General features: G+C 40.8%; 1 protein-coding gene across 5 annotated transcripts in view; it reads right to left on the bottom strand.

Annotated features, from left to right (window-relative positions):
- The window catches only part of LOC119853212 (muscular LMNA interacting protein), a 187,922-nt gene that overhangs the window by 94,745 nt on the left and 69,906 nt on the right, over positions 1-23,271 (bottom strand). For 2 of the 5 annotated variants that reach the window (XM_043510376.1, XM_043510377.1), the window contains 3 exons: positions 14,648-14,806; positions 11,681-12,067; positions 3,376-5,013 (listed from right to left, as the gene is read on the bottom strand). In XM_043510376.1, coding sequence (XP_043366311.1) covers positions 3,376-5,013; positions 11,681-12,067; positions 14,648-14,806 — 2,184 coding nt within the window. The remainder of the gene's footprint in view (positions 1-3,375; positions 5,014-11,680; positions 12,068-14,647; positions 14,807-23,271) is intronic. The other 3 variants (XM_043510379.1, XM_043510380.1, XM_043510378.1) reach the window with 2 other exon arrangements.

Below are 23,271 nucleotides of genomic sequence, written 5' to 3'. Positions count from 1 at the left end.
TTAAGCATATATGTAATTTTAAGCACATGAATATTTCTGTTGATGTCAAGCATTCAGGTGAAGGATATGAGACCAGCAAGTCAATGGGTCCACTCACATGCTTAAATCATATATGTGTGTAAGTATTTTGCTGAATCATATATTTTAAGAGATGAGGACAGAAGTGCCACTGGCAGGGCTGATTTAAAGATATCCAGAGAAGGGCTGAACTACTACAGAGGGAATCATTTTCCCCATTTTCCTTTTGATTCAAACAGTAATTCATTATATATATTAGTACATGGTGCCCCAAAATGAGCTGCACACTTCACAACACATACAAGATGGTGTAACATGATTTAGATATTGTTTTAATTTTTCCGCCTGAGATATCCTCTCCCCCTTTCTCTGCTCTTTTTCTCACAGAGACTAGGTGGGTGAGGTACAATATTCACAATCCAGTTACAACATGGTTTCCTGGATCAAGTTGCGTCAGATAGAAGCTCCTAACAGCCTTTAGCATGTCCAATTATAATGAGCTCAAGCTAGTCAAATTCGAACTAGAAATACAGCACATTTTTATCAGTAATATTTACCAATAATTAACCATTGGACCAACTTCCCCAGAGATATGGTGGATTCTCCATCACTTGAACTCTATAAATCAAGATTGGATGTTTTTCCAAAAGAAATGATCTTGTGCAGCCATAAGTTACAGGCTTGGTGCAGGAATCTCTGAGTGAAATTCTATAGTCTGTGTTATACAGGTTCCCTTCTGGCTTTAACATCTATGAATTCATTAATGGTCGATGACAGTATCCATTCAACACCTCCCTCCCCTGATTTCACTGAGTTGGTCCAAGAGCTCCACAAGCTCACTGATTTGGAAGGCCTTTGCTCATTTGTTGACGCTGGTTACCACCCTCTCTCAAATCTTCCCTTTTTTTGTAAGGCTTGAGGTGAGACAATTCCAGCAATATGTGGGGTCCACAGGTCTCTTTCTCCCCAATCTGTTTGATTTTAGCACTAAGTACTGCACAGAGACTGTAGTGGCTGATTATTACTGCATGGTGTAACAAACTGTATATTTGAGTATGTACAACGTGGCTAAGCTAACACTGAAGGAAAAACCTTAACTTTTGAAATGTGTTGACTTTTGAGTGCTTGATTTTTCAGCCTTATTGCTGCATTATCACTAGTTTTTCATTTATTAAAATGAATCTTTACTAGATAATGTGCTTTCCGCAATCCTGCCCAAACTTTCGGTAACACAAAATCAAAGTAATAATGCTTTCTCATCAGCAGAGTGTGGTTTACAGAAAAAGTGTCTTAATGTAACATGACAGGTTTGGGTGATGAGCCATTTGTGCTGCTATTAATGCAATAAAGATTTGCTACAAATAGGACAGGAATTATACAGAACATATTGACCAGATTTAATTTTTACTGAGGGGAAATGTCAACTTTAATGCAAAATATTGATTAAAACATTCAGTTGCCAGCTCTGCTTTTCTTTTCTTTCTGATTGTAAGGAATATACCATGCTAGTTATATATATCCCCTTTGTACCCATGGAGGAGAGGGCAGGGTTTGCCATGCAGAGTGTAACTAATGTGTCTCTTGCTCACTCACAGATACAGTGGAGTATAATTATTATGGGGATCATGTTGAAAACTTATATTTCAATGTCAAAATATAAATGAGAATGTACAGAAAAAATATATTTAGCTACCATGCAATGACAAATTTCAATAAAAATGCTGTCTATTTTTTGAGAAAAGTCAGTAGTGACTTCATGGCCTCTCACTTCTATTGTTTGACAAAAACTAGGTCAGACCCAGCTTTGCAGTGGGTCTAACATTCTTTGTCTTAATTCTCTCCTTGCTTAGAAAACACTTCTTTACCAAGATCTCTAAAGCCTGGAAAACTCACAGAATAGCAGCTTTCTCAAATTTAGGGATGGCTGAGCTTGTCTAGTCAAATTTCAATCACACTCAAATATCCTGAGTTTGAAAGTTTGACTTGAACATTAAAGAGATCATATTCTGCTCACAAGAGAATGTGAGTTGTAGAAGAAATCTATGAAAGCTCAAGAGCTTGTCTTTCACCAACAGAAGTTGGTCTAATGAAAGATATTACAATAATTTGATAAAGTATGACATCATTCCTAAGATTGTAACTATACTTCAGCTCTAAGAGGAGAGCCAAGGGGTAAGAAAGAAGAGAAATAAAGAAAAATTGAGAGCGCAGAATCCTGGCTAAGGAGGACAGAAAACCATGAACTCTATTTGCTTCTGTTGTCATCTTTTCTTTTGTGTTTTCTAGTTCCTTTAGTTCTCACATGTACACATCTGTTGCATCCTTTTTGTCCCACACACTTCCCCTTTCTTCCCCCCTCCTATTCCTTCTTTCTTACTCCACATCAAGCATTTTAAAAGTCACTGATGTCTAAATCCTCTTACAGCAATTGCCTTTACTGCTTGTCCTCCCTCTGCTGGGACTCTCCCCCTCTTCTTATGGAGGGCAAAGAGCAGGAGCACAGCTGATTCAGCAGAGTGCAGGGCAGACATATTTGAAGCAGCAAATGTAGTTGGGGTGGGTTCTTTTTTCGTAATGCAGAATTTACAACATTAAGAATTTACAACACAGAAGCACAAGAATCAAGTCAGCACTTTACAAACCAAGTTAGTGGAGGTGAGGTATCTATAGTGTAGCAGAGAAACAAGTGGATCGAGGGAATCTCTTTTATTGGACCAACTTCTATTGGTGAGAGAAACACGGTTTCAAGCTACACAGTGCTCTTCTTCAGCACGTGGACACAGCAGAATGAGGCAAAAGGATTAGGACAGAGCTACAGAGGAGTTGGGATTTTAGCTAAAACTATAGCAGGCTGCCAGAACGGGGCATAACAGCAGCAGAGATCAACAAGTGAAAACTGAGAGAACAGATAGATTCTTTCTCTGCCTCACCTCAGCTGATATAAATCAGTGCACTTCCATTGTTTTCAATGGGGAACTATGCTGACTTACATCTGCTCTCTTAACTTGCACACAATATGTTTAGTTATTAATATTATTTCCAGCACTGTTTTACCTGAGTTTTATAACAATTAAAGATAATCAAATCTATTGCCAAACAACTGCCAACAAGTCAATCTCCACCAGTTTCTCCTCCCATCCACTGACAATATCTTTTTACACTACAAACTCTTGACATGGCTGCTTCCATAATGTAAAACATGCTGTTAGTAACATGTGATGTTATGATTTTGCATTTACACTATTAATACAGTAAGTTTTTCTCTTTTAAAAAAATTACCTAGTTGCTTAATTTTACTATGTAAATTTTTGTATGAAGACAAAAGTCTATTAGAAAATAAGCATGCAAAACAAGTACCTTGCGTTTCAGGCTTTCATGATCAGAAGGCTGGGAAAAAGACTTAGGTGAACTCAGCTCCCTGGATCTTGACAACGGTGTACAAGGTGACTGGCCTGGGACAGGAGATCTACATGGTGTTACTGATATAGTGGGCAACTGCTTAGGTCTTGCAGCTGACGAATAAACTCTATGTTTTGGGTGTAGTGAGGAGGAATTAAGTTGTGGTGAGCGAGAATGAATATTATAGGGTGGGCAAATAGGCGATGTAGAATTAGCAGGTGAGGAAGACCAATGGGCTGAGACATTTGAAGGGGTAGGGGAGACAGGATTCAGTTCCTGAGCAGACAGCTGGGATGAACCTGCTTTTGATTTATAGGTTGAATGCATAAGATTTGGAGAAGAGGAGGAACATTTTTCTAGGATAGGGGAGAATATGCCTTTTTCATTGGCAGGAGAGGACAAAGGGTATGATTTACAAGTGAAAGTGGGTGAGTACGTGTGGACTCTCCTGGACTTTTCAGGCCTTTGGGGTTTGTGGACAGGGTAAGGCAATGGTTTTGTAGGAGAAAGTGCAGGGTTAAGGGAAGAAGAGTGTCTTGGGACAGGGGACAGCACTGAAGATGATTTGGGTTGTAACAGGGGGGACACAACTGTTTTCCTGTAGGAAGAAATGGTGGATGACAGAGGATATAATGAGTCAGGAGAAAGTGTTCTGGCATGAAGGTGCTTTTTAGGGGAAAGGGATCTAGCCCGAGGAGTAGAAATGGGCTTTGAGGACAAAGGCACATGAATGGGCGAGTGAGACAATAGCGAAGGCCAATGTTCCTCTTGGCTTGGAGAGTTTGACTTAATAGAAAAGCTTGAGGCAGATTTCTTAGGAGTAGGGGGACTTGTTTTAAACTTTTGATCTATTGTGAGTGTTGAGGAGTGAAGGGAGTTAGGAGAAAAGGTAGGGGGACAGGATGCAGGGGAGAGTGGTCTTTGCTGAGATTGACCTGACTTCAGAATAGCAGTTAAAAGGGAGAGTCTGGTTGGCAGAGGGGATCTAATTCCTGACTTCAGCAGATTTCCACGAGATGACATCCTGCTACAAGGCTCATTTACACTGCATATGGTTGAGGAGGAACCATAAAATGGGGAGGACAGTGGTTTAGGACTAGGTGATAATGAATGTGCTGTGATATGGACAGGGGTGGCAAAAAATGTGTTAAATTTCCCAGAAGAACAGGGAGATACAGGCTGATCTGGAGAACCTGGCATTCCTGCTGAATTGGGCAAATATGAAACTGGAGTTGGACTCTTGCTTGAAACAGATGATGCTGTGAATTCAGACATATTGTAAACATAGTTAGGCATAGCAATACTTGGCATTTGAAGGTTATTGGAGAATTGAGTACTGGAAGAAGGGCTGTTTAATACAGATGGGGATCTCTGGGGCATGTAAAGAGGTGAACTGTGAGCAGTAGCCTGAAAACACATAGATGAATCTTGTTTAGAAGACCTAGCTGCAGAGTGCCACTTGTTATAGGATTCTTCCAGAGAAGAGGCTTGTTTCGGGTTAACAGTGTCACATTCTACTTTCAGTTTAGTTGGAGAAATTAAGCAGGCAGCAGGTGGTTTATGAGAAAGATGATCAAAAGTAGAAGGAGAAGTTAACTGGGGGGAAAAAAGAAAGAGAAGTGTTAAAATAGGGTGAGATGAGGGAAACTTAAAATCTTACATATCAGTTGCATGATCATGCATAAAGTATTGATATTAATACTATATTGTGGGCTAACAGCACTGGGGTATCTTAACTGTCAGTAACACAGCCTGGTGGGCTGCTTTCTAATGAGACATGATTCAGAACAAACAACTTGTGCACTTGAATTATTTTGATGGAGATTTTGTTTTGCTTATATAAACAAGTTACCACTTCTCGAGGTTCAAGGCTATTGTATTTCCCATTTAAGCAAAAACTGAAGTAATTATGCTATCAGTAACCATATGATGCAACTAGAAGTTATGGTACCCCAACCACCCACACACACACATTATATATTTATATATATGTGTAGTGATCAGTGATCACAACAACAGTTACCTTGGTGTGAGAGCAGAATGTGGCCCTAAATATCTATAATATATTTAGTGTCCAATTCTGTTCCTCATGAAATAAGGTCCTACACAATATGAATAAGGGTGATAGAATTCGGACCTTCTGTTATCAAAAGGATTACCTCTTGTAATGTCATAGTTACATGTGAAATATATCTCCCTCCATTGAAAATACAATAGAAACCCACTACAGTTTATATGACTATGTATGGATGTCCTTAGTCAGGCAATGATTTTCCTGAGTAAGTACTTCAAGATTTAGTCCATATGGTTTAGAATTTGTCAGATAATGAGTTGATATGTTGTTGGGTTTGCAATTAAAATAAAAACTAGTCTTTGCATCATACCACACTTGAATAACTACTACTGTATTACATTTGTGTCAGATAAAATAAGGAGGAGGAGGTTTTCAGGTTCTTGTTCGGTTTTTATAACAAACAATTTCTACACATTACTCATCTACTTTGAAATTTTAACAAATACTTCTAAATAATAATATTATCTGAGGTTGATAGAACATCTTTTATTCAAGACAGTCCTGAACATTTAAAAAACTTCTGGCCTGATCTTGCTTCCACTGAAGTCAATGGAACAACTGCCACTAGCTTCCATAGGAGTGAGACTTGGCCCTTGATATACAGTAAGCACCATTTCTATTTTCTTTCGTTATTGCTGAAAATAATTCAATGAAAACATAATGGTTAAAACTAAGTCAGTAATTTCTAACAGGTATTGTATTTCCTTTGTTAAGTACAGGGAGAAACTGTGACACTGTGTGGTAACTATTGTTCACTTTTAAAAGGTGACCACATAGATGATGTGGTGAATGTGTACATAGATCAAGTCACAGTCTGCTGAAATGTAGCTTCATCTCAGGTTGACTGCATCAGCTGCCAACCAACACATAAGGATTGCAAGGAAGAGCAGAATCTGTTGAGGAAACAGAAAGAGCGAATACAAGTACCTACAGGAAAATGGAATTTGCTCAGGATGCTAGAGCTAAGACCCCATTTCTTACAGCAAGGGTTCTCAATCTTTTTCTTTCTGAGCCCCCCCCCCCCCACCCCTGCTATAAAAATTTCACAGCCCAGTTGTGCCACAACAACTATTTCAATGCATATAAAAGCCAGGGCCAGCACTGGTGGGGAGGGAATAGCAAGCAGGGCAATTACCTCGGGTCCCATGCCACAGGGGACCCCATTAAGCTAAGTTGCTCAGGCTTTGGCTTCACCCCCAGGTGGCAGGGCTTGGGCCCCCAGGCTTTAGCACCGCACCTCCCACCTTTGGCTTTCTGCCCTGGGCCCCAGTGAGTGTAACACCGGCCCTGCTTGGCAGACTCCCTCAAACCTACTTGAGGCCCCCAGGGGACCGCGGTGGAGAACTGCTGTCTTACATAAAGTATATTTGGACCTTTAAAGATTAGGAGCCTGATTCATTATAGCCTCTTTACACCACTGGCCTGAAAGTGAGGGTAGATGTAATTTGCTCCTACTTCAATGCCTCTCTATAGTGCCAGAGCTGTAGAAAGTGCCTTTGTATAAACAAGAATCAGGTCCTAGAAGTGGTTAGGTCCCAATTTTTAACATCTCATGCAGCACCACCTCCACCACTGTGCTATCACTATAATAAGGAATTAGTTCTGTGGCAGTTTAGAGGGAAGAATGTATCTGGCATTCTGTTTACTTCTTACTATTTTTATCATCTATTGAGCAATGGACTTGGCAGTTTATAAACTTAAAACAGTATGTCCCCTACTTCAAGGATCTTACAATCTAGCTGAAGCAAACTGAACTCTTTGATGGGCACTTTGTTTTTTAGATTTCTCATAATTATGTTTATAACTGGGTTTAAATACACACACCTACACATATTTTTAATATATGTGTGTATATATATAATGTTTTATATATATATACACACACACACAAACTATGACCTTGCAAAATTATTGGCAAGACTACCGAACCTGAAATCCAATGCCATAGTAAGAATTAATCTTTTATGTTAGGTGTTTGTTTCTGTGGGGCGCCTATACAGCATGGGGCATGTAAGAGATCTGTGAACAGACTATTTCTTCTACTACTTCTGCTTATGATCAGTAAGGACATGAAACACTGGGCTGAATTCATCAAAAGGTTAATGAGTTTTTAAAGTGTTAATGGATAGCTTTCCTATTAGCTATTTCATGGAATCTCTTGTCCTAATACGGTCAGAAAAAGAACATCCGGGACATCCTGCCTTGTAACCTGGGATTTCCACGTAGATTACCCAAAGACAAACACAGAGATCTGATATTGAAACTCTTACATTTCCTTTAAAAAGTGAGTGTTCTTGTAAATTTCATTGTGTCTGTGAAGTGGGAGCCAATATGAAAAGCAGACTCTCAAAGATACCAAGAGAGCAGAATCCAGAATGCTGATAAACTACAGATTATTGTAGTTTATTTTGTTTTATAAGGGCTAGGTTATGGCCTAAAGCAAGAGCCTGTACAAAGAGAGGGTGCACCATTCACTCCCATCTATGGATGACCAGCTTTGCTGGCAGATGCAGAAGGGGTTGGGGAGAACCTATACCCTCTAGTCACAAGGTGTCTGGGTTTGTGTGAGGGCACAAGGGGGAAATGAGGGAATGTTCTCTCCATGCCCTAATACACAACTACAAAAGATGAGCCACCCTGCAGCCTTATGTGCATCTGCCATCATTCATCAGCTGAATCTAAACTCACATCTGTCATGTTTTAACATGGATTATTATTTATTTTCTCCTCCCTATTCACTAAACATTTGATCTGTTAGTAATTCATTAACACATGAGTTGATCTAGTGACTTCTCACTTCTGGGGCAACTGGTGCTCCATTATGCCATGTGGGTGGAGCATGAGTGTTACAGAAGAGAAAAAGGAAAGAACTGGCTGATTTATGATCTCTGCCTGCCTCATGATTCCTGGCTACTTTAACAACCACTTCAGGCTTACAAGAAGTGAGGGGAGCAGAAGTGATAACTAATAAGTTATTAAATTTGAAATACTGAACTGCTTTTCATACTTTGAATATGACATTAATTTTTTTGCAGCAATGGTCAAGCAAGTTAAGGGTGTTTGGAATATATGTTTACTTCAGTGTCAGTCATTGTTCTCCTTCCCCCACAGACAGGAAACATATATGTACAATCACCAAAGTTGACCACACTGTTGATTTTGTAACCAAGATCATTTTACAACATAGACTCCTATGTAAGAGACACCTCTGTGAATAATACCAGTAAATTTACTAGCAGATTAATAATATCACCTTGTCCAATCAGTCCTCCCAGAGAGAGCGCTGATCACAGTGCATCGTTTGTGTTGTTAGCCAGCCCTTCAGCCACCCACTGGCCAGGCTTTCCGTGGCACCGGACACATGATCAGCATAGCATATCGCAGCCCAGAACCCCTGAGCTCAAGCGATCTGCCAGCCTTAGCCTCCCAAGTAGTTGGAATTACAGGCGTGTGCCACTTCATCCGGTATAAGTAATGTAGCCATTATAAATTTTCATAATTTCCCTTCATTTTAGGGTTAAATCACTACACTAAATACTAAACCACTAAAAGCAAGCGAGTTACCATAGAAATATTGAGAGGGGCTCAGTAGAGATGGACTTTGAACACCAGAAAAAAGCAGCTTAGTCAAAATGTATTCTATTTATCACATACAGGGTAACAGCTATTATTTAGACAATAAAGAAGATGGGAAGAGTACATTAAGTTGTTGATCTGTCAGCCATGTGTCTTTAGAACAATGCCCTAGAAAGGTATACACCTGAGGCATACATATCAGGCATAATAAACATTTACCCTGCATAAACTCAGGTATAGGATTAATACAGTTTAACAGACTATTTGAATTCTTCCAAACCCTGCACAGAAGGACAGAGGCTACATTTTTTTCCAACACTGCCAATCAAGTCTCTTATTGCTTGTCAGACCATCAAAAACTCATTAAGAAACTATGGAATGTATATTACTCTCTGTTTCCCTTATAAAAGCTTTGCCATATATTTGATAGCTGCTACTGGAGAAAACTCCTAACTAACCCTTCCATGATCTGTGTGGACTCAAATACCACAAGTAAATTTTCATCTTCTAGATCTTTCATTTCTTGTAAGCTGCCTCATCAAGGACCAATTCTTTTGTTTCTTACTCAGGCAAAACTTCCTATCAGCAGGGTTCCTATCCCAGGGCACTCCCTAGGCCCTGAACCAGGCTCTAGCACTCACCCAGGCCTCTGCTCTGCGGTGTCCAGGTGTTCCTGTATGCCAGTCAAGTCTCACAAGGCTCTGTCCTCAGACTAAGCCCCAGATAGTCCACCCTCTTGTTGGTTGTCAACAAACCCACACCAACAAGTCATCCCACAGATGTGGTAAAACTCTTATCCAGAATGCTTCTGCAAAGCTGTGGGTCAAACTAAGGACACCAGTATAAAACAAGAGTCTTATCACAGGTGGATCCACAACAGATCCATGCTTCCTTCAGGGAGGGGTCTCCAGGCAGTGCTCAGCTGAGGACTTTTTGCTGTTAGCCAATCCTTGCTCTGGACCTGAGGACTGGAGACCTGCTCTCCTGATTCATGTGCCACGAGCTGAGCTGGTCTTCTCCCTTTTAAGCTCCTCTCTCCAGTACTGACATCTCTCACATATGTCGTGGGCCAGAGCTGCCTAAACCCACATTAATTCCTTAGCCCTGTGCTGCCCAGTGTGGGGTTTGTATATCCCATCATACTTCCATTGACTTCACTGGGACTGAGCACAGCCAAATGAATAATTCCTTGTGAAGGATTATATCCTAAGCTCCTTTCTTTTTCGGTTTTACTCAGTCACAAAGTCATATGAGAACATTGAGATCACTGGGAATTTGAGTAAAAACTGAATAAGGACATCAGGAGTTGACCTTTGGACATCAAGAATTATTCATTTTGTTAGAGAAAGCAACAGGTCTTATTTTCTCTTTAAAAAACACCAAAGGACTGGATTTTCGGACTAGCACAGCTCTATTGAAGTGAAGGGATTTACGTCAATTTACACCAATTGAGGATCTGGCCAATTATGTTTTAAAAAAGAGAAAGTTATTTCCCCATCTACAGTTCCCTGGAGACTATCTGTGCTCCTTCCAGAAACATCAGAAATCAAGTTTCTGAATGTATGCACAATTTATTTACCCTCTGGTTCAAATTAATCCATCTCCAAATAAAATAAACTCTGAACACCATTAGTTATTTTTTTCTTCAGAGTCCTAAATTTTGCCTAATATAAAACCATGTGTCATGTATAGGATAACAGAGGGTGTGTCTTCACAGCACAGTTATCTTGAGTTATAATTCAAGGGTTACCCTTAACTCAACTCCCATCCACACAAAACAATCTGAAGTTTCAGTTAAGTGGTGCTTTGAACTCAAACTCCCTGGCCAATGGTGGTGGTGGGGGGAGAGGGGAGTGGGGGGTGGGTGTGTTGCCGCTCAAGTTACAGCAATTCATCTGCAGCTAATCCACTCTAATCATTCTGCTAATCCAGTCACTCTGTGCTGCTAATCCAATCACTATTTGTAACTCCAAGTGTGGTTTTGAAGTGGGGTCACTCTCACTTGAGTTAGTTAAGTGCAGTAACTCAAGTGTACTAACTGTTGCAGTGAAGACAAGCCCACAGAATGGGCCTTGCACCTTGAGTTGTCATTTACACCTGTGCAAAGACAATGAAAAATGACATTAATTTAGAACAGAAGCATTTTACACCCTCTTTGCGCAGACGTCAATGACTGCATAAGGTTCAGAGAAGGGAAAATTTACATACCAGATCCTCAGTGGTAAATCAGCTTAGCTCCAAGATCGATTGATTTCAATGGAGCTATGCTAATTTTCACAAACTGAGAATCTAGCCCTACACCTTTAGATTGTGTTGTAATGAGTAGATCAGAGAGGCAAGAAGAAAAAGATTAACAGATCTGCACCAGCTACTCACCTTCACCTCTGCTCCCTTTATGCATCTTCTCTACTGTGAGACACATACCCACTTTTAGCTAGAAATGTAGAACTACTGACTGTGGCAAAAGAGAGAAGTTACTAATAATCCACAAAAAGCAGCCAGTAATCGACATCCATCCCGAGCTGAACTGGATGACCACATCCCAAAAGAGATGGCAAGTAAAAGTTTACGTGCACATCTCACCCACACAGGAGAGTTAAAATAATAACTTACCTGGCGTTGTTTGGGGGAACGGGCAGCACTGTGCGACAGCGCAGCACATTGTGTCTCAGGAACATTCAGGTCACCATGAGGTTTGCTGGACTCACCACCAGAAGAAATGTGGGAGGTAGCCAATAGTTGGCATCTCGCATGCCCAGTGCCATGACCTACAGAAGGCTGCTGAACACTGTTTCTGGAAACAGTCTCTTCATCTCCTTCATCAGAGTCCGTAATAAAGACAAACTCAGCCTTGAAAAGGTCACTCTCCTGAATGTCTCCTTTGCTCATCTTATACTCTTTTGGTTGGAAAATCTTTTGGCTGGTGCCTGAGTGATAGGTGGATTCACTGTCTTGCCTGATTCCACTTTTTAAGGCCACATCATCAGAGACTATGGTAGACTGCAAAACACATTAAAATAAATTCCAATTTAGCTGAATATTATGTGTTTCTCCATAAAAGCAGAAGGAACCTTTAGCTTGCAGCACTAGCTGGCATTATGCTACCAATCTCCCAGAAGATAAGCCAAGATCTCAGGCTCCAGCCTAGGCTGGGTGTGTCCGAGAGAACAGAAGTTGGCTGTTCTATTGTTCCACTGGCATGCTTTCCCACTCCCGGCACCTTCCCTCCCACCAACACACTGGCCCATACATTAAATCTGTTATAAAGAGAGACACTTGTCGCCTTTCTAGCTACATAACACAGAAATGGGAGACTCAAGTCAAAACAATAGATTGGGTTTGATGTTGGGAATAACATTGCAATTGGGAGGGAGGATGGGTGCAGTCAAGCAGAATGAGCTGTGAGGCCAGCCTAAAGCAGACATGATGGGGATGGAATTCTGACTGTGGGATCCACAAGAACAGACAATACCACTCACAACTATCTGACAGAGAAATCTGGGGCAAAACCCATACATAGCAACAAAGGAACAAAGGACCTGAATCCAGGGCATTCTTTGGAAAGAGGAAACAAACAAATGTGAGGTCAGGAAGCTTTACTGTACATTTAAGGGTAAGCATTTTAGCACAAAGCACAATTGTTCTTTTTACAGCAGATAATATTCTGCTTTTTCAGTTTCTAGTATTTATCCCGGCAAGTGCAACAGTAGTGTTATCCTTTGCATATGTCTTATGCATTGCTGAGTCATCCAATATTTGAAAGGATTGCTGTATTTTGTTTTCCCTTGCCTAGCAGAAGGGATCAGGCAGATGAATGGATGTATGAAATAAATCACCGGTAAGGCTTATATCTGCATGCTCTGTAAGGGGCATTCTACAGAATTAGATTCCCATTGGCTGCAATGGGAGTTACAGGGAAATAAGTTATTTCGAAAATCAGACCACTTATTTCGATATCTAAATTTGAGTTTGGGAGACTCACTTGTGAAAATTTTGGCCGTGCTCAGTTTGGAAAGGAGAATAAAAGGGGGTATGAAGGTCCTAATGCTGCTCAACATACATGAGTGCTGCCTGTATTAGAGCATATTGAAATGTGATGGATGGACACAGAACTCAGGGAAAATGATTCTTCTTCCTGAGAGCACTTCCTGAGAGAGGTGGTGGTCATGGAGCCATAGCCCCATCACTTTTAAAAGTGGGAACCTCAGGGCAAGAGGCAGAGCAAGGACGGGACCTTGGGGGGAAGGGGTGGAGCAAGGTCAGGCCTTGGGAAAACAGGTGGGGTGAAGGTGGGACTTCAGGAGAAGGGGCAGAGCATGTGTGGGTGCATGGTTCAGGTACCGGTGGCCTCCCACTTCTAGGGAGTTTCTGGCACTCCTGCTGCAAGTAGCAGCTACACGGTCAAAGGAAGGAGCAAATAACTAAGTGACTATTTGCAAGATGAGGATTACATTTAAACTCAGTTTCCTCAGACACGCCCATTCTCTGCCCACATTCAACCGTTTTTTTAATGCTGTGCCCTGGGGAGAAGATGTTCAAGGTGCTTGAGACTTCCATTCAGTTCAGGAACTATTCCTAGTGCTGCACACTACTTGTCCCCATTTGTAGCTTATGTTTACTTGAACTGGAGTGCCACCAAATTGCATTCCCAGCTATGTAGCATAAAAGGACTTGGAGGGACAAGACCAAAAGGAGTGTGGAAATTAATCAGAGGATCATATTTATGCTTTCAAATAATACAAAAATAAATGAAAAGCAAAGGAAATATTTTCCTATGCAGCGTAATGTGAGCCTAGGGAATTCACTGTCACAGAAAATCACTGAGGCAAATGATTTAGCAGCATTTTAAAAAATTATTTATATATGATCAAGAGGAACATTTGTAGTTATACTACCTAAATCCAAAAGTTACACAGGATATTGGTCTGCAGGAGATAAAGTGCTCACCAGCTGAAGTCAGTAAGACATGTCCTTTGCTGTTCAGCAGTTGCACTTCAAAGACTGTCCCAGTTAGCAAAGGATACCTGCTTCCTTTGGTACTCCCCACTGCAAGTGTAGAGCACCCATCTCAAACTCATAGACAGTTTCAAAATAGAAGAAACTCTAATTTTACTGCAGTATTTTTGCAGAATTAGAATAATTATGGGGACTGGCACCTTCACGTGGAGCATCCAGTGGTGGCCATTGCTGAAGGCAGGATTCTGTGACTTACTATTGGTGTATTCCACTATGATAATTTGAATGTACCTATTCATGTCCCCTTTCCACCCTCATCACATCATCATGATATATCATTACATAATTGGCAGAAACATTATGGAGATGGGGAGTGGTTTACTTCAGGTATAAAGTCCGCCAAAGGCAAAATACCTTATTAGGCAGACCATCAGTCTGCTCCATTATAGCAACTCCCATGTTTCTATGTATATTGCATGGCTGCTTCTCTGATGGTCCTGGAATTTACACTCAAACTCCAACAGGGAAGAGGTTAAGGAGGAACAATACCAGTTCAGTGACAGTCAGGATGACTTTTCCATACCTTTCAAGTAAATGTAAAACTATGTCAACATGAAATCCTACCCTATTTATAATTTCTTGACAGCTTTCATTGTTTGGCTCCTCTGAAGATCTCACAAGCAGTTTACAGACATCTACAACCTGAAAGTGAGTCGGAAGTCGTCCGATAGATGGAACAAATGTGAAGGTCAAAGGTTTGGTTCCGGATTCTCCAGAGGGGACCTACAAGATACATAATGAATGTAGCTTTTAATCTTCATGGAGATTATTTTTAACAAAGAAGAAAGCGTCTGTTTAATTCTTATGACTGATCCAATATACATCCTCATGCCTTATGCTTATTTCACTAGCTTTACTGATGGATGGGTTTTGTGTCCTAGCAATATATGTATTTTCTAATCAAATCTGAGAAATTATATTCATAAAGGACAAAATGTTGTCCTGGCTCACACCTAGTGCCACCATATTGAATCGGTACAGTTGCATTGTGGGTTTCTCAGTGGTGAGTTTGGCCCACAGTTTGATGTTCCATAATTCTCCTGCATCAGCACTCCACTAGTCTGCATGTGCCACTGTACAACTCTACTGCGTTCAGCAGATTTACACCAGCCTGAACACAGGCTATGGCCAAAAAACCTTTTGCTTATGAATGGACCACAAATTGAAACAGGTTTCAGAGTAGCAGCCGTGTTAGTCTGTATTCGCAAAAAGAAAAGGAGTACCCGTGGCACCTTAGAGACTAACAAATTTATTAGAGCATAAGCTTTCGTGAGCTACAGCTCACCCGATGAAGTGAGCTGTAGCTCACGAAAGCTTATGCTCTAATAAATTTGTTAGTCTCTAAATTGAAACAGTTGTTTTTGAAACAAGGCACCTTTAACTGTAGCAAATGACATAGGAATAGAGCTGGCAGATTAATGGAACCACAGTCATTTATCACAGCAGTCTCTTGAAACAATTACATCCTAACTGAAATCAACACACCCAATTGGTTTACCTGTGAAAAAAATTCGGAAATAGAAGAAAACCTAAACTTGCTTCATTGTTTTTGCCACACCACTAATATGTGCAAATGACACACTTCCTAGAGTAAAAGTTGGTATGGAGCCAATGCCAACCATGGATGAGTTTGGGGATGAATTCTGCTTCCAAGAGTGTCCCAGGCAAATAGAGATTATAGTATACTTCCTCCCTCACTTCCACATCAGAGCTATCCAGTCCCACAGGCCTATAGGTATATGGGAAGGTGTCAGGGTAAGCCATGGCCCCAGCTCCTTCTCATCCTTTCCTGCCCATTTGGGGTACTACACAAAGACTGGGAAGAAAGAGTGCAGGCTGGGGTCAAGAGGGTGGGACTGTTCAGTTTTTTGCCTCAGCACATAATGGGAATTCCACCTAAAAGACAGCAAAAGACTTTCCACAGTCCCCTCGAATCAATGAAATCCCCCTTCATAGAAGGTCCTGGTAGGCAAGTGCTGGCAGAAGAAGCCCTTGTAATGAAGCTGGTATAAAGCAGTCTTGCCAGCAGAGATTGATGAGAGGAGATACAAACGGCCCCTTACTGTGGAGCCTCAACAGGACCTCATAGCAGATCTGGTGACAACTGTGGATCAGATTCCATTGATTCTTCCATGGGTGGGTAAGGGGTACAAGCCCATCCTCCTGATGGAAGAACATGGAAGGAATTCATGGAGTTTATCCCTAAAATCTGACTTCAGGATTGTAGTAGTTAATCTAATTTTCAGACAAAGTAATATTACAGGACTAAACTGAATTGAATTATGCTGTAGCATAATAGCATCAATCTATGAGTTTTTCCCCCTGTGGTTTTCTCATTTACAACGAAACAGAAATTTGAACAACGTGCTACTTGTTTTACTTCTTTGTAATTTGCATCTGTAAGCAAGTAGCAATTTTAGAACATAAAGACGAAAAACACTCATATAACTCAAGCAAAACTAGCCTTGTAGCTGCCAGGATGTTAAAAATGATAAACACAGATTTTCAGCTAAAACAATTTAAGTAGATGTTGATCTCATTATCAGAAAACTGCCTCCGAAATCACCTAAACAAGGCAATCAGATTATTTACACAGCCATAGCCCACTGGAGTTTGGTTTACAGTTTAGGATAAGAGCCTTATTCTCCAAGACACAGTCAAGAACAATTTTATATTTCACCAGATCTAATTCTAAATGAGCAATGTTTTAAAATCTTCATAAGGTAAATACACTGACCACATGGCAGGTGACCCCAATGCTTATTAACAATATGATCTCACAAGTCAAACTGGGCCCTTTTGTTCACAAACTCATGCGAATGTGCTATACATTCTAGAATTGCTCCTTGCTTCCAGATGCAGGTTACAAAGGGATGTGGGAAAGAGAGAGTCTGAGCCCCAGCCTCAGCAAGCAGGGCTGATTGCATGGAAGAACAAGGCACATGACCTGTAGGCTCCTGTGGAGGGGAATGAATGCTAGATACTCCTTTTCATGGGGAGCTCTGGGTGGTATTTTGCTTCAAGGACCGCAGCTTCTTACAGCCTTACCTTGCCTCTGCCTTTCCCCAATGGGTGGCCTGCACTTCAATCTGGCCCTTGGTCTTCATGAATCAGAGATGCAATTGTCAGCTCAGCAATTAGTTTGCAAACAATAGAATACTTAGGCCTTGCTCCTGTGAACAGGGATACATGCAAACTATCCTGTTGATTCTGGGACTACTCATGTGCATAAATTTAAGCATGCGCATATTTGTTTTCAGGATCCGGTGACTAGAATGCAGTCTGGTCTGTAATCTCCACACCAAAGACTGCTGGTACTTTTCAGAACGGGCGCATTATCATCCCTGCAGATTGCATTTCCTTAGCTCTTCTTTGTTCCACCATCTCCCTGAATAACATTTCAAGGAGTCAGAGTAGCAGCCGTGTTAGTCTGTATTCGCAAAAAGAAAAGGAGTACTTGTGGCACCTTAGAGACTAACAAATTTATTAGAGCATAAGCTTTCGGGAGCTACAGCTCACTTCACCGGATGCATTTGGTGGAAAAAACAGAGGGGAGATTGATATACACACACAGAGAACATGAAACAATGGGTTTATCATACACACTGTAAGAAGAGTGATCACTTAAGATAAGCCATCACCAGCAGCAGCGGGGGGAAAAGAGGAAAACCTTTCATGGTGACAAGCAAGGTAGGCTATTTCCAGCAGTTAACAAGAATATCTGAGGAACAGTGGGGGGTGTTGTGGGGGGGAGAAATAACATGGGGAAATAGTTTTACTTTGTGTAATGACTCATCCATTCCCAGTCTCTATTCAAGCCTAAGTTAAGAGTATCCAGTTTGCAAATTAATTCCAATTCAGCAGTCTATCATTGGAGTCCGTTTCTGAAGCTTTTTTGTTGAAGGATAGCCACTCTTAGGTCTGTAATCGAGTGACCAGAGAGATTGAAGTGTTCTCCAACTGGTTTTTGAATGTTATAATTCTTGACGTCTGATTTGTGTCCATTCATCCTTTTACGTAGAGACTGTCCAGTTTGACCAATGTACATGGCAGAGGGGCATTGCTGGCACATGAGGGCATAAATCACATTGGTAGATGCGCAGGTGAATGAGCCTCTGATAGTGTGGCTGATGTGATTAGGCCCTATGATGGTGTCCCTGAATAGATATGTGGACAGAGTTGGCAACGGGCTTTGTTGCAAGGATAGGTTCCTGGGTTAGTGGTTCTGTTGTGTGGTTGCTGGTAAGTATTTGCTTCAGATCGGGGGGCTGTCTGTAAGCAAGGACTGGCCTGTCTCCCAAGATCTGTGAGAGTGATGGGTCGTCCTTCAGGATAGATTGTAGATCCTTGATGATGCGTTGGAGAGGACTAAAAACACCATCCTAGCCACTATGGATGTAGAAGCCCTCTACACCAACATTCCACACAAAGATGGACTACAAGCTGTCAGGAACAGTATCCCCAATAATGTCACGGCTAACCTGGTGGCTGAACTTTGTGACTTTGTCCTCACCCATAACTATTTCACATTTGGGGACAATGTATACCTTCAAATCAGCGGCACTGCGATGGGTACCCGCATGGCCCCACAGTATGCCAACATTTTTATGGCTGACTTAGAACAACGCTTCCTCAGCTCTCGTCTCCTAATGCCCCTACTCTACTTGCGCTACATTGATGACATTTTCATTATCTGGACCCATGGAAAAGAAGCCCTTGAGGAATTCCACCATGATTTCAACAATTTCCATCCCACCATCAACCTCAGCCTGGACCAGTCCACACAAGAGATCCACTTCCTGGACACTACACTGCTAATAAGCGATGGTCACATAAACACCACCCTATACCGGAAACCTACTGACTGCTATTCCTACCTATATGCCTCTAGCTTTCATCCAGATCATACCACACGATCCATTGTCTACAGCCAAGCTCTACGATATAACCGCATTTGCTCCAACCCCTCAGACAGAGACAAACACCTACAAGATCTCCATCATGCATTCCTACAACTACAATACCCACCTGCTGAAGTGAAGAAACAGACTGACAGAGCCAGAAGAGTACCCAGAAGTCACCTACTACAGGACAGGCCCAACAAAGAAAACAACAGAACGCCACTAGCCATCACCTTCAGCCCCCAACTAAAACCTCTGCAATGCAGCATCAAGGATCTACAACGTATCCTGAAGGACAACCCATCACTCTCACAGATCTTGGGAGACAGGCCAGTCCTTGCTTACAGACAGCCCCCCAATCTGAAGCAAATACTCAACAGCAACCACACAACAGAACCACTAACCCAGGAACCTATCCTTGCAACAAAGCTCGTTGCCAACTCTGTCCACATATCTATTCAGGGGACACCATCATAGGGCCTAATCACATCAGCCACACTATCAGAGGCTCGTTCACCTGCGCATCTACCAATGTGATTTATGCCCTCATGTGCCAGCAATGCCCCTCTGCCATGTACATTGGTCAAACTGGACAGTCTCTACGTAAAAGAATGAATGGACACAAATCAGACGTCAAGAATTATAACATTCAAAAACCAGTTGGAGAACACTTCAATCTCTCTGGTCACTCGATTACAGACCTAAGAGTGGCTATCCTTCAACAAAAAAGCTTCAAAAACAGACTCCAACGAGAGACTGCTGAATTGGAATTAATTTGCAAACTGGATACTCTTAACTTAGGCTTGAATAGAGACTGGGAATGGATGAGTCATTACACAAAGTGAAACTATTTCCCCATGTTATTTCTCCCCCCCACAACACCCCCCACTGTTCCTCAGATATTCTTGTTAACTGCTGGAAATAGCCTACCTTGCTTGTCACCATGAAAGGTTTTCCTCCTTTCCCCCCCCCGCTGCTGCTGGTGATGGCTTATCTTAAGTGATCACTCTCCTTACAGTGAAAAGAAAAGGAGTACCCGTGGCACCTTAGAGACTAACAAATTTATTAGAGCATAAGCTTTCGTGAGCTACAGCTCACTTCATCGGATGCAAGTGAGCTGTAGCTCACGAAAGCTTATGCTCTAATAAATTTGTTAGTCTCTAAGGTGCCACGGGTACTCCTTTTCTTTTTGCGAATACAGACTAACACGGCTGCTACTCTGAAACCTCTCCTTACAGTGTGTATGATAAACCCATTGTTTCATGTTCTCTGTGTGTGTATATCAATCTCCCCTCTGTTTTTTCCACCAAATGCATCCGATGAAGTGAGCTGTAGCTCATGAAAGCTTATGCTCTAATAAATTTGTTAGTCTCTAAGGTGCCACAAGTACTCCTTTTCTTATTTCAAGGAATGGAAGGATAAATATGTAAAATGATTTATAGAAACTTACAGAAAGATTTATCACCAGGGTCTTTCCTGAGCAAATATTTATGATGGTATTTACGATCACCTTCGCTCAAGCTGGGGCATCCATCGTATTAGCTAGCCATTGAGTGAGCTTTGTAAAGCTTACACCATCCATCACAATCTTTAGAGCACCTCGCTCTTCACTGCAATCTGCTGCAGGCAGCCTTTCAAATCCTCTTTTAAAACACACATGGATTTTTTATGGATCTGTGACTGTTCTTTACCTTTCCAACTCTAGTTAGAAGTGAAAGTACTGCAGCACCCTGGCTACCTGACACAGTTGCTAATGCTTTCCCTTGTTATCTCCCACTTGTAATGCAGTTGTTTGACACTTGATATCAGATATATTGTATGATCAGACATGGAGGTAAAATTAATATTTAATAGGGGTTATTAGTTAGTTTTCAGACTAATAATTTTTAAAGGCTCAACAAAGTAGAGAGAGAAAACCAGGTACACAGAGAGTCAACATTTATAGAAATTTTTTAAAAAATTAAAAAACATTTTGTGCAACTAAGCTCACAGTCAGGTATGTGCATTCTTCCAAAGTGGAAATGCAAGCAAGAAGCAAGAATATAAGGACCGGTGCATTATACTATGGCATCCTTTTGATATTGAATATAGCCCAGCTCAGATTCCCTGGGCCAGATTTGCCATGGGTATACCACTGGTATCACCATTGTTTTGGTGTAAAACTGGACTAAAACACTTTTGAAGGCCTGTTTAACTTAAATACATGATGGAACTAACCATCAAAAATAATAGAAAGATAAAATTATATTTGAAAAATTAAATTTAAAGAGGTTTGTGCAAGATGTTTGAGTTATAGACTAGACAGCATCCTCCAACTACTCCATGATGTCCATTCAACACAGTTTTCTTCTTTGGAGGAGGCCATTATATTGACGTTTGTTTGAATTCAACATATTTTAATTTCGTTAAAAATTAGATTGTGTCAACCTCCAATTAGAATTTCTTCCTATGTTGTATAGCCTCAGGCTTGTACAGGAAGTTTCAAGTAGTCACATATTGCATAGGACAGTATGTAGTGCCACACTTCCTGTTAACTTCCTGTTAGGTTTCAGAGTAGCAGCCGTATTAGTCTGTATTCGCAAAAAGAAAAGGAGTACTTTTGGCACCTTAGAGACTAACAAATTTATTTGAGCATAAGCTTTCGTGAGCTACAGCTCACTTCATCTGATGCATTCAGTGGAAAATACGGTGGGGAGATTTATATACACAGAGAACATGAAACAATGGGTGTTACCATACACACTAACACAAGTGATCACTTAAGGTGAGCTATTACCAGCAGGAGAGTGGGTGGGGGGAGAACCTTTTGTAGTGATAATCAAGGTGGGCTATTTCCAGCAGTTGACAAGAACATCTGAGGGGTGGGGGGGGGAATAAACATGGGGAAATAGTTTACTTTGTATAATGACCCATCCACTCCCAGTCTCTAAATTAGCCTAAATTAATTGTATCCAGTTTGCAAATTAATTCCAATTCAGCAGTCTCTCCTTGGAGTCTGTTTTTCCTGTTGATTCACTCAGACTTGCAAACAGACATAGGATCTTGTAGTGAATACAACCACAATCATGCAAATCAGGCTAAGTTATACTAGCAACAGACTAAAAGATACATGATAAACAGAGCTGGTCAGAAGCCCAATGTTTTTCATTGGAAAAATCCAATGGGATTTTCCATGGGAATTTTCTAAACACCGTGAAAAATTCACTTCATTTATTTTTCAAAACACAGTTTAAAATGAATATTTTCATTTCATTTCTATTTGAGTTAAAATGTGGCTTCAGTTTAGATTTTGGAAACTGAAAGATTTCAGCTTTCCGTTTTTGGCTTCTAGATTTTCAGCAGGTTTCCCCTCCTGCTCTTGCTCTCCTTGTTTTTTCACTCACCTTCCACCCCACCTCAACCAAAAAAGGAAGAAGGTAAAAAAGCATGGAAATGGAAAGTAACCCACTTTGTACACTTTTTTTTTTAACTGTTCTTTCAATAAATGTTTTAAACACACTTTTCTGTTTTGCATTTTTTCCAGCTGAATAAGTCAATCAAAGGTTTAGAAAAAAAGTGAAGTGCCAGATAGGAAGGCTAAACAGGGGACAAATGTTACATACCATAAATCTAAAACCATAAATCAGGAAAGCTTCTCCATTCAGGAAAGAACATAATCACCTGCTTAACTTTAGGCACTTTTACTTCAGTTTAATTGAAGCTGATGAGACTTAAAAGGGCCCTCTAGATAAGCAGGTGCTTGAGTGTTTTCCTGAATCAAGGTTCATACTTCAAACTGATTCTGGAAAAGGAAAATCAAATGTTGTCTAACTTTTATTTTCTATTTTCATTGTTTGTTCAAAATAATGGGGGTGACTACAAAAAAAAAGACAATAACGAGAGGAAGTGAGATGTTGCTTTTCAGAGTAAAAGAAAGAAAAGGAGTAAAAATCAAGAAATACTACAGAAATAAAATAATGAGATGGACAGAATGGTAAGACATAGAAGGAGGGGGAAAAGGGTGAAGAAATGGGAGCAGGGCATACATAAAATAAGACACACCATTTCTAGGCAAGTGAATTTAATTAACTTATTTATACTTCCTTATTTTGCTGTACTTTCCTGGCAGATGTTCCAGATCTCTGAACATTTGAAGGAAATGTATAGGCTGGCTATTGTTGGCACTTACATAATATTTCTGTTCCTAGCTTCTCTGGTTACTAATCTGAGAAAGAGAAAATAGCCTGAAATTCATCAGAGTACATACAAAAACCTGCAGCAGACTGAGATCTAGACTCCAGAGCCCAA

This window comes from Dermochelys coriacea, chromosome 3, assembly GCF_009764565.3.
Source record: "Dermochelys coriacea isolate rDerCor1 chromosome 3, rDerCor1.pri.v4, whole genome shotgun sequence".
NCBI classification, from domain to species: Eukaryota; Metazoa; Chordata; order Testudines; family Dermochelyidae; genus Dermochelys; species Dermochelys coriacea.
The sequence above is the reverse complement of the archived record's forward strand: the minus strand, read 5'-3'. Positions and strand labels throughout refer to the sequence as shown.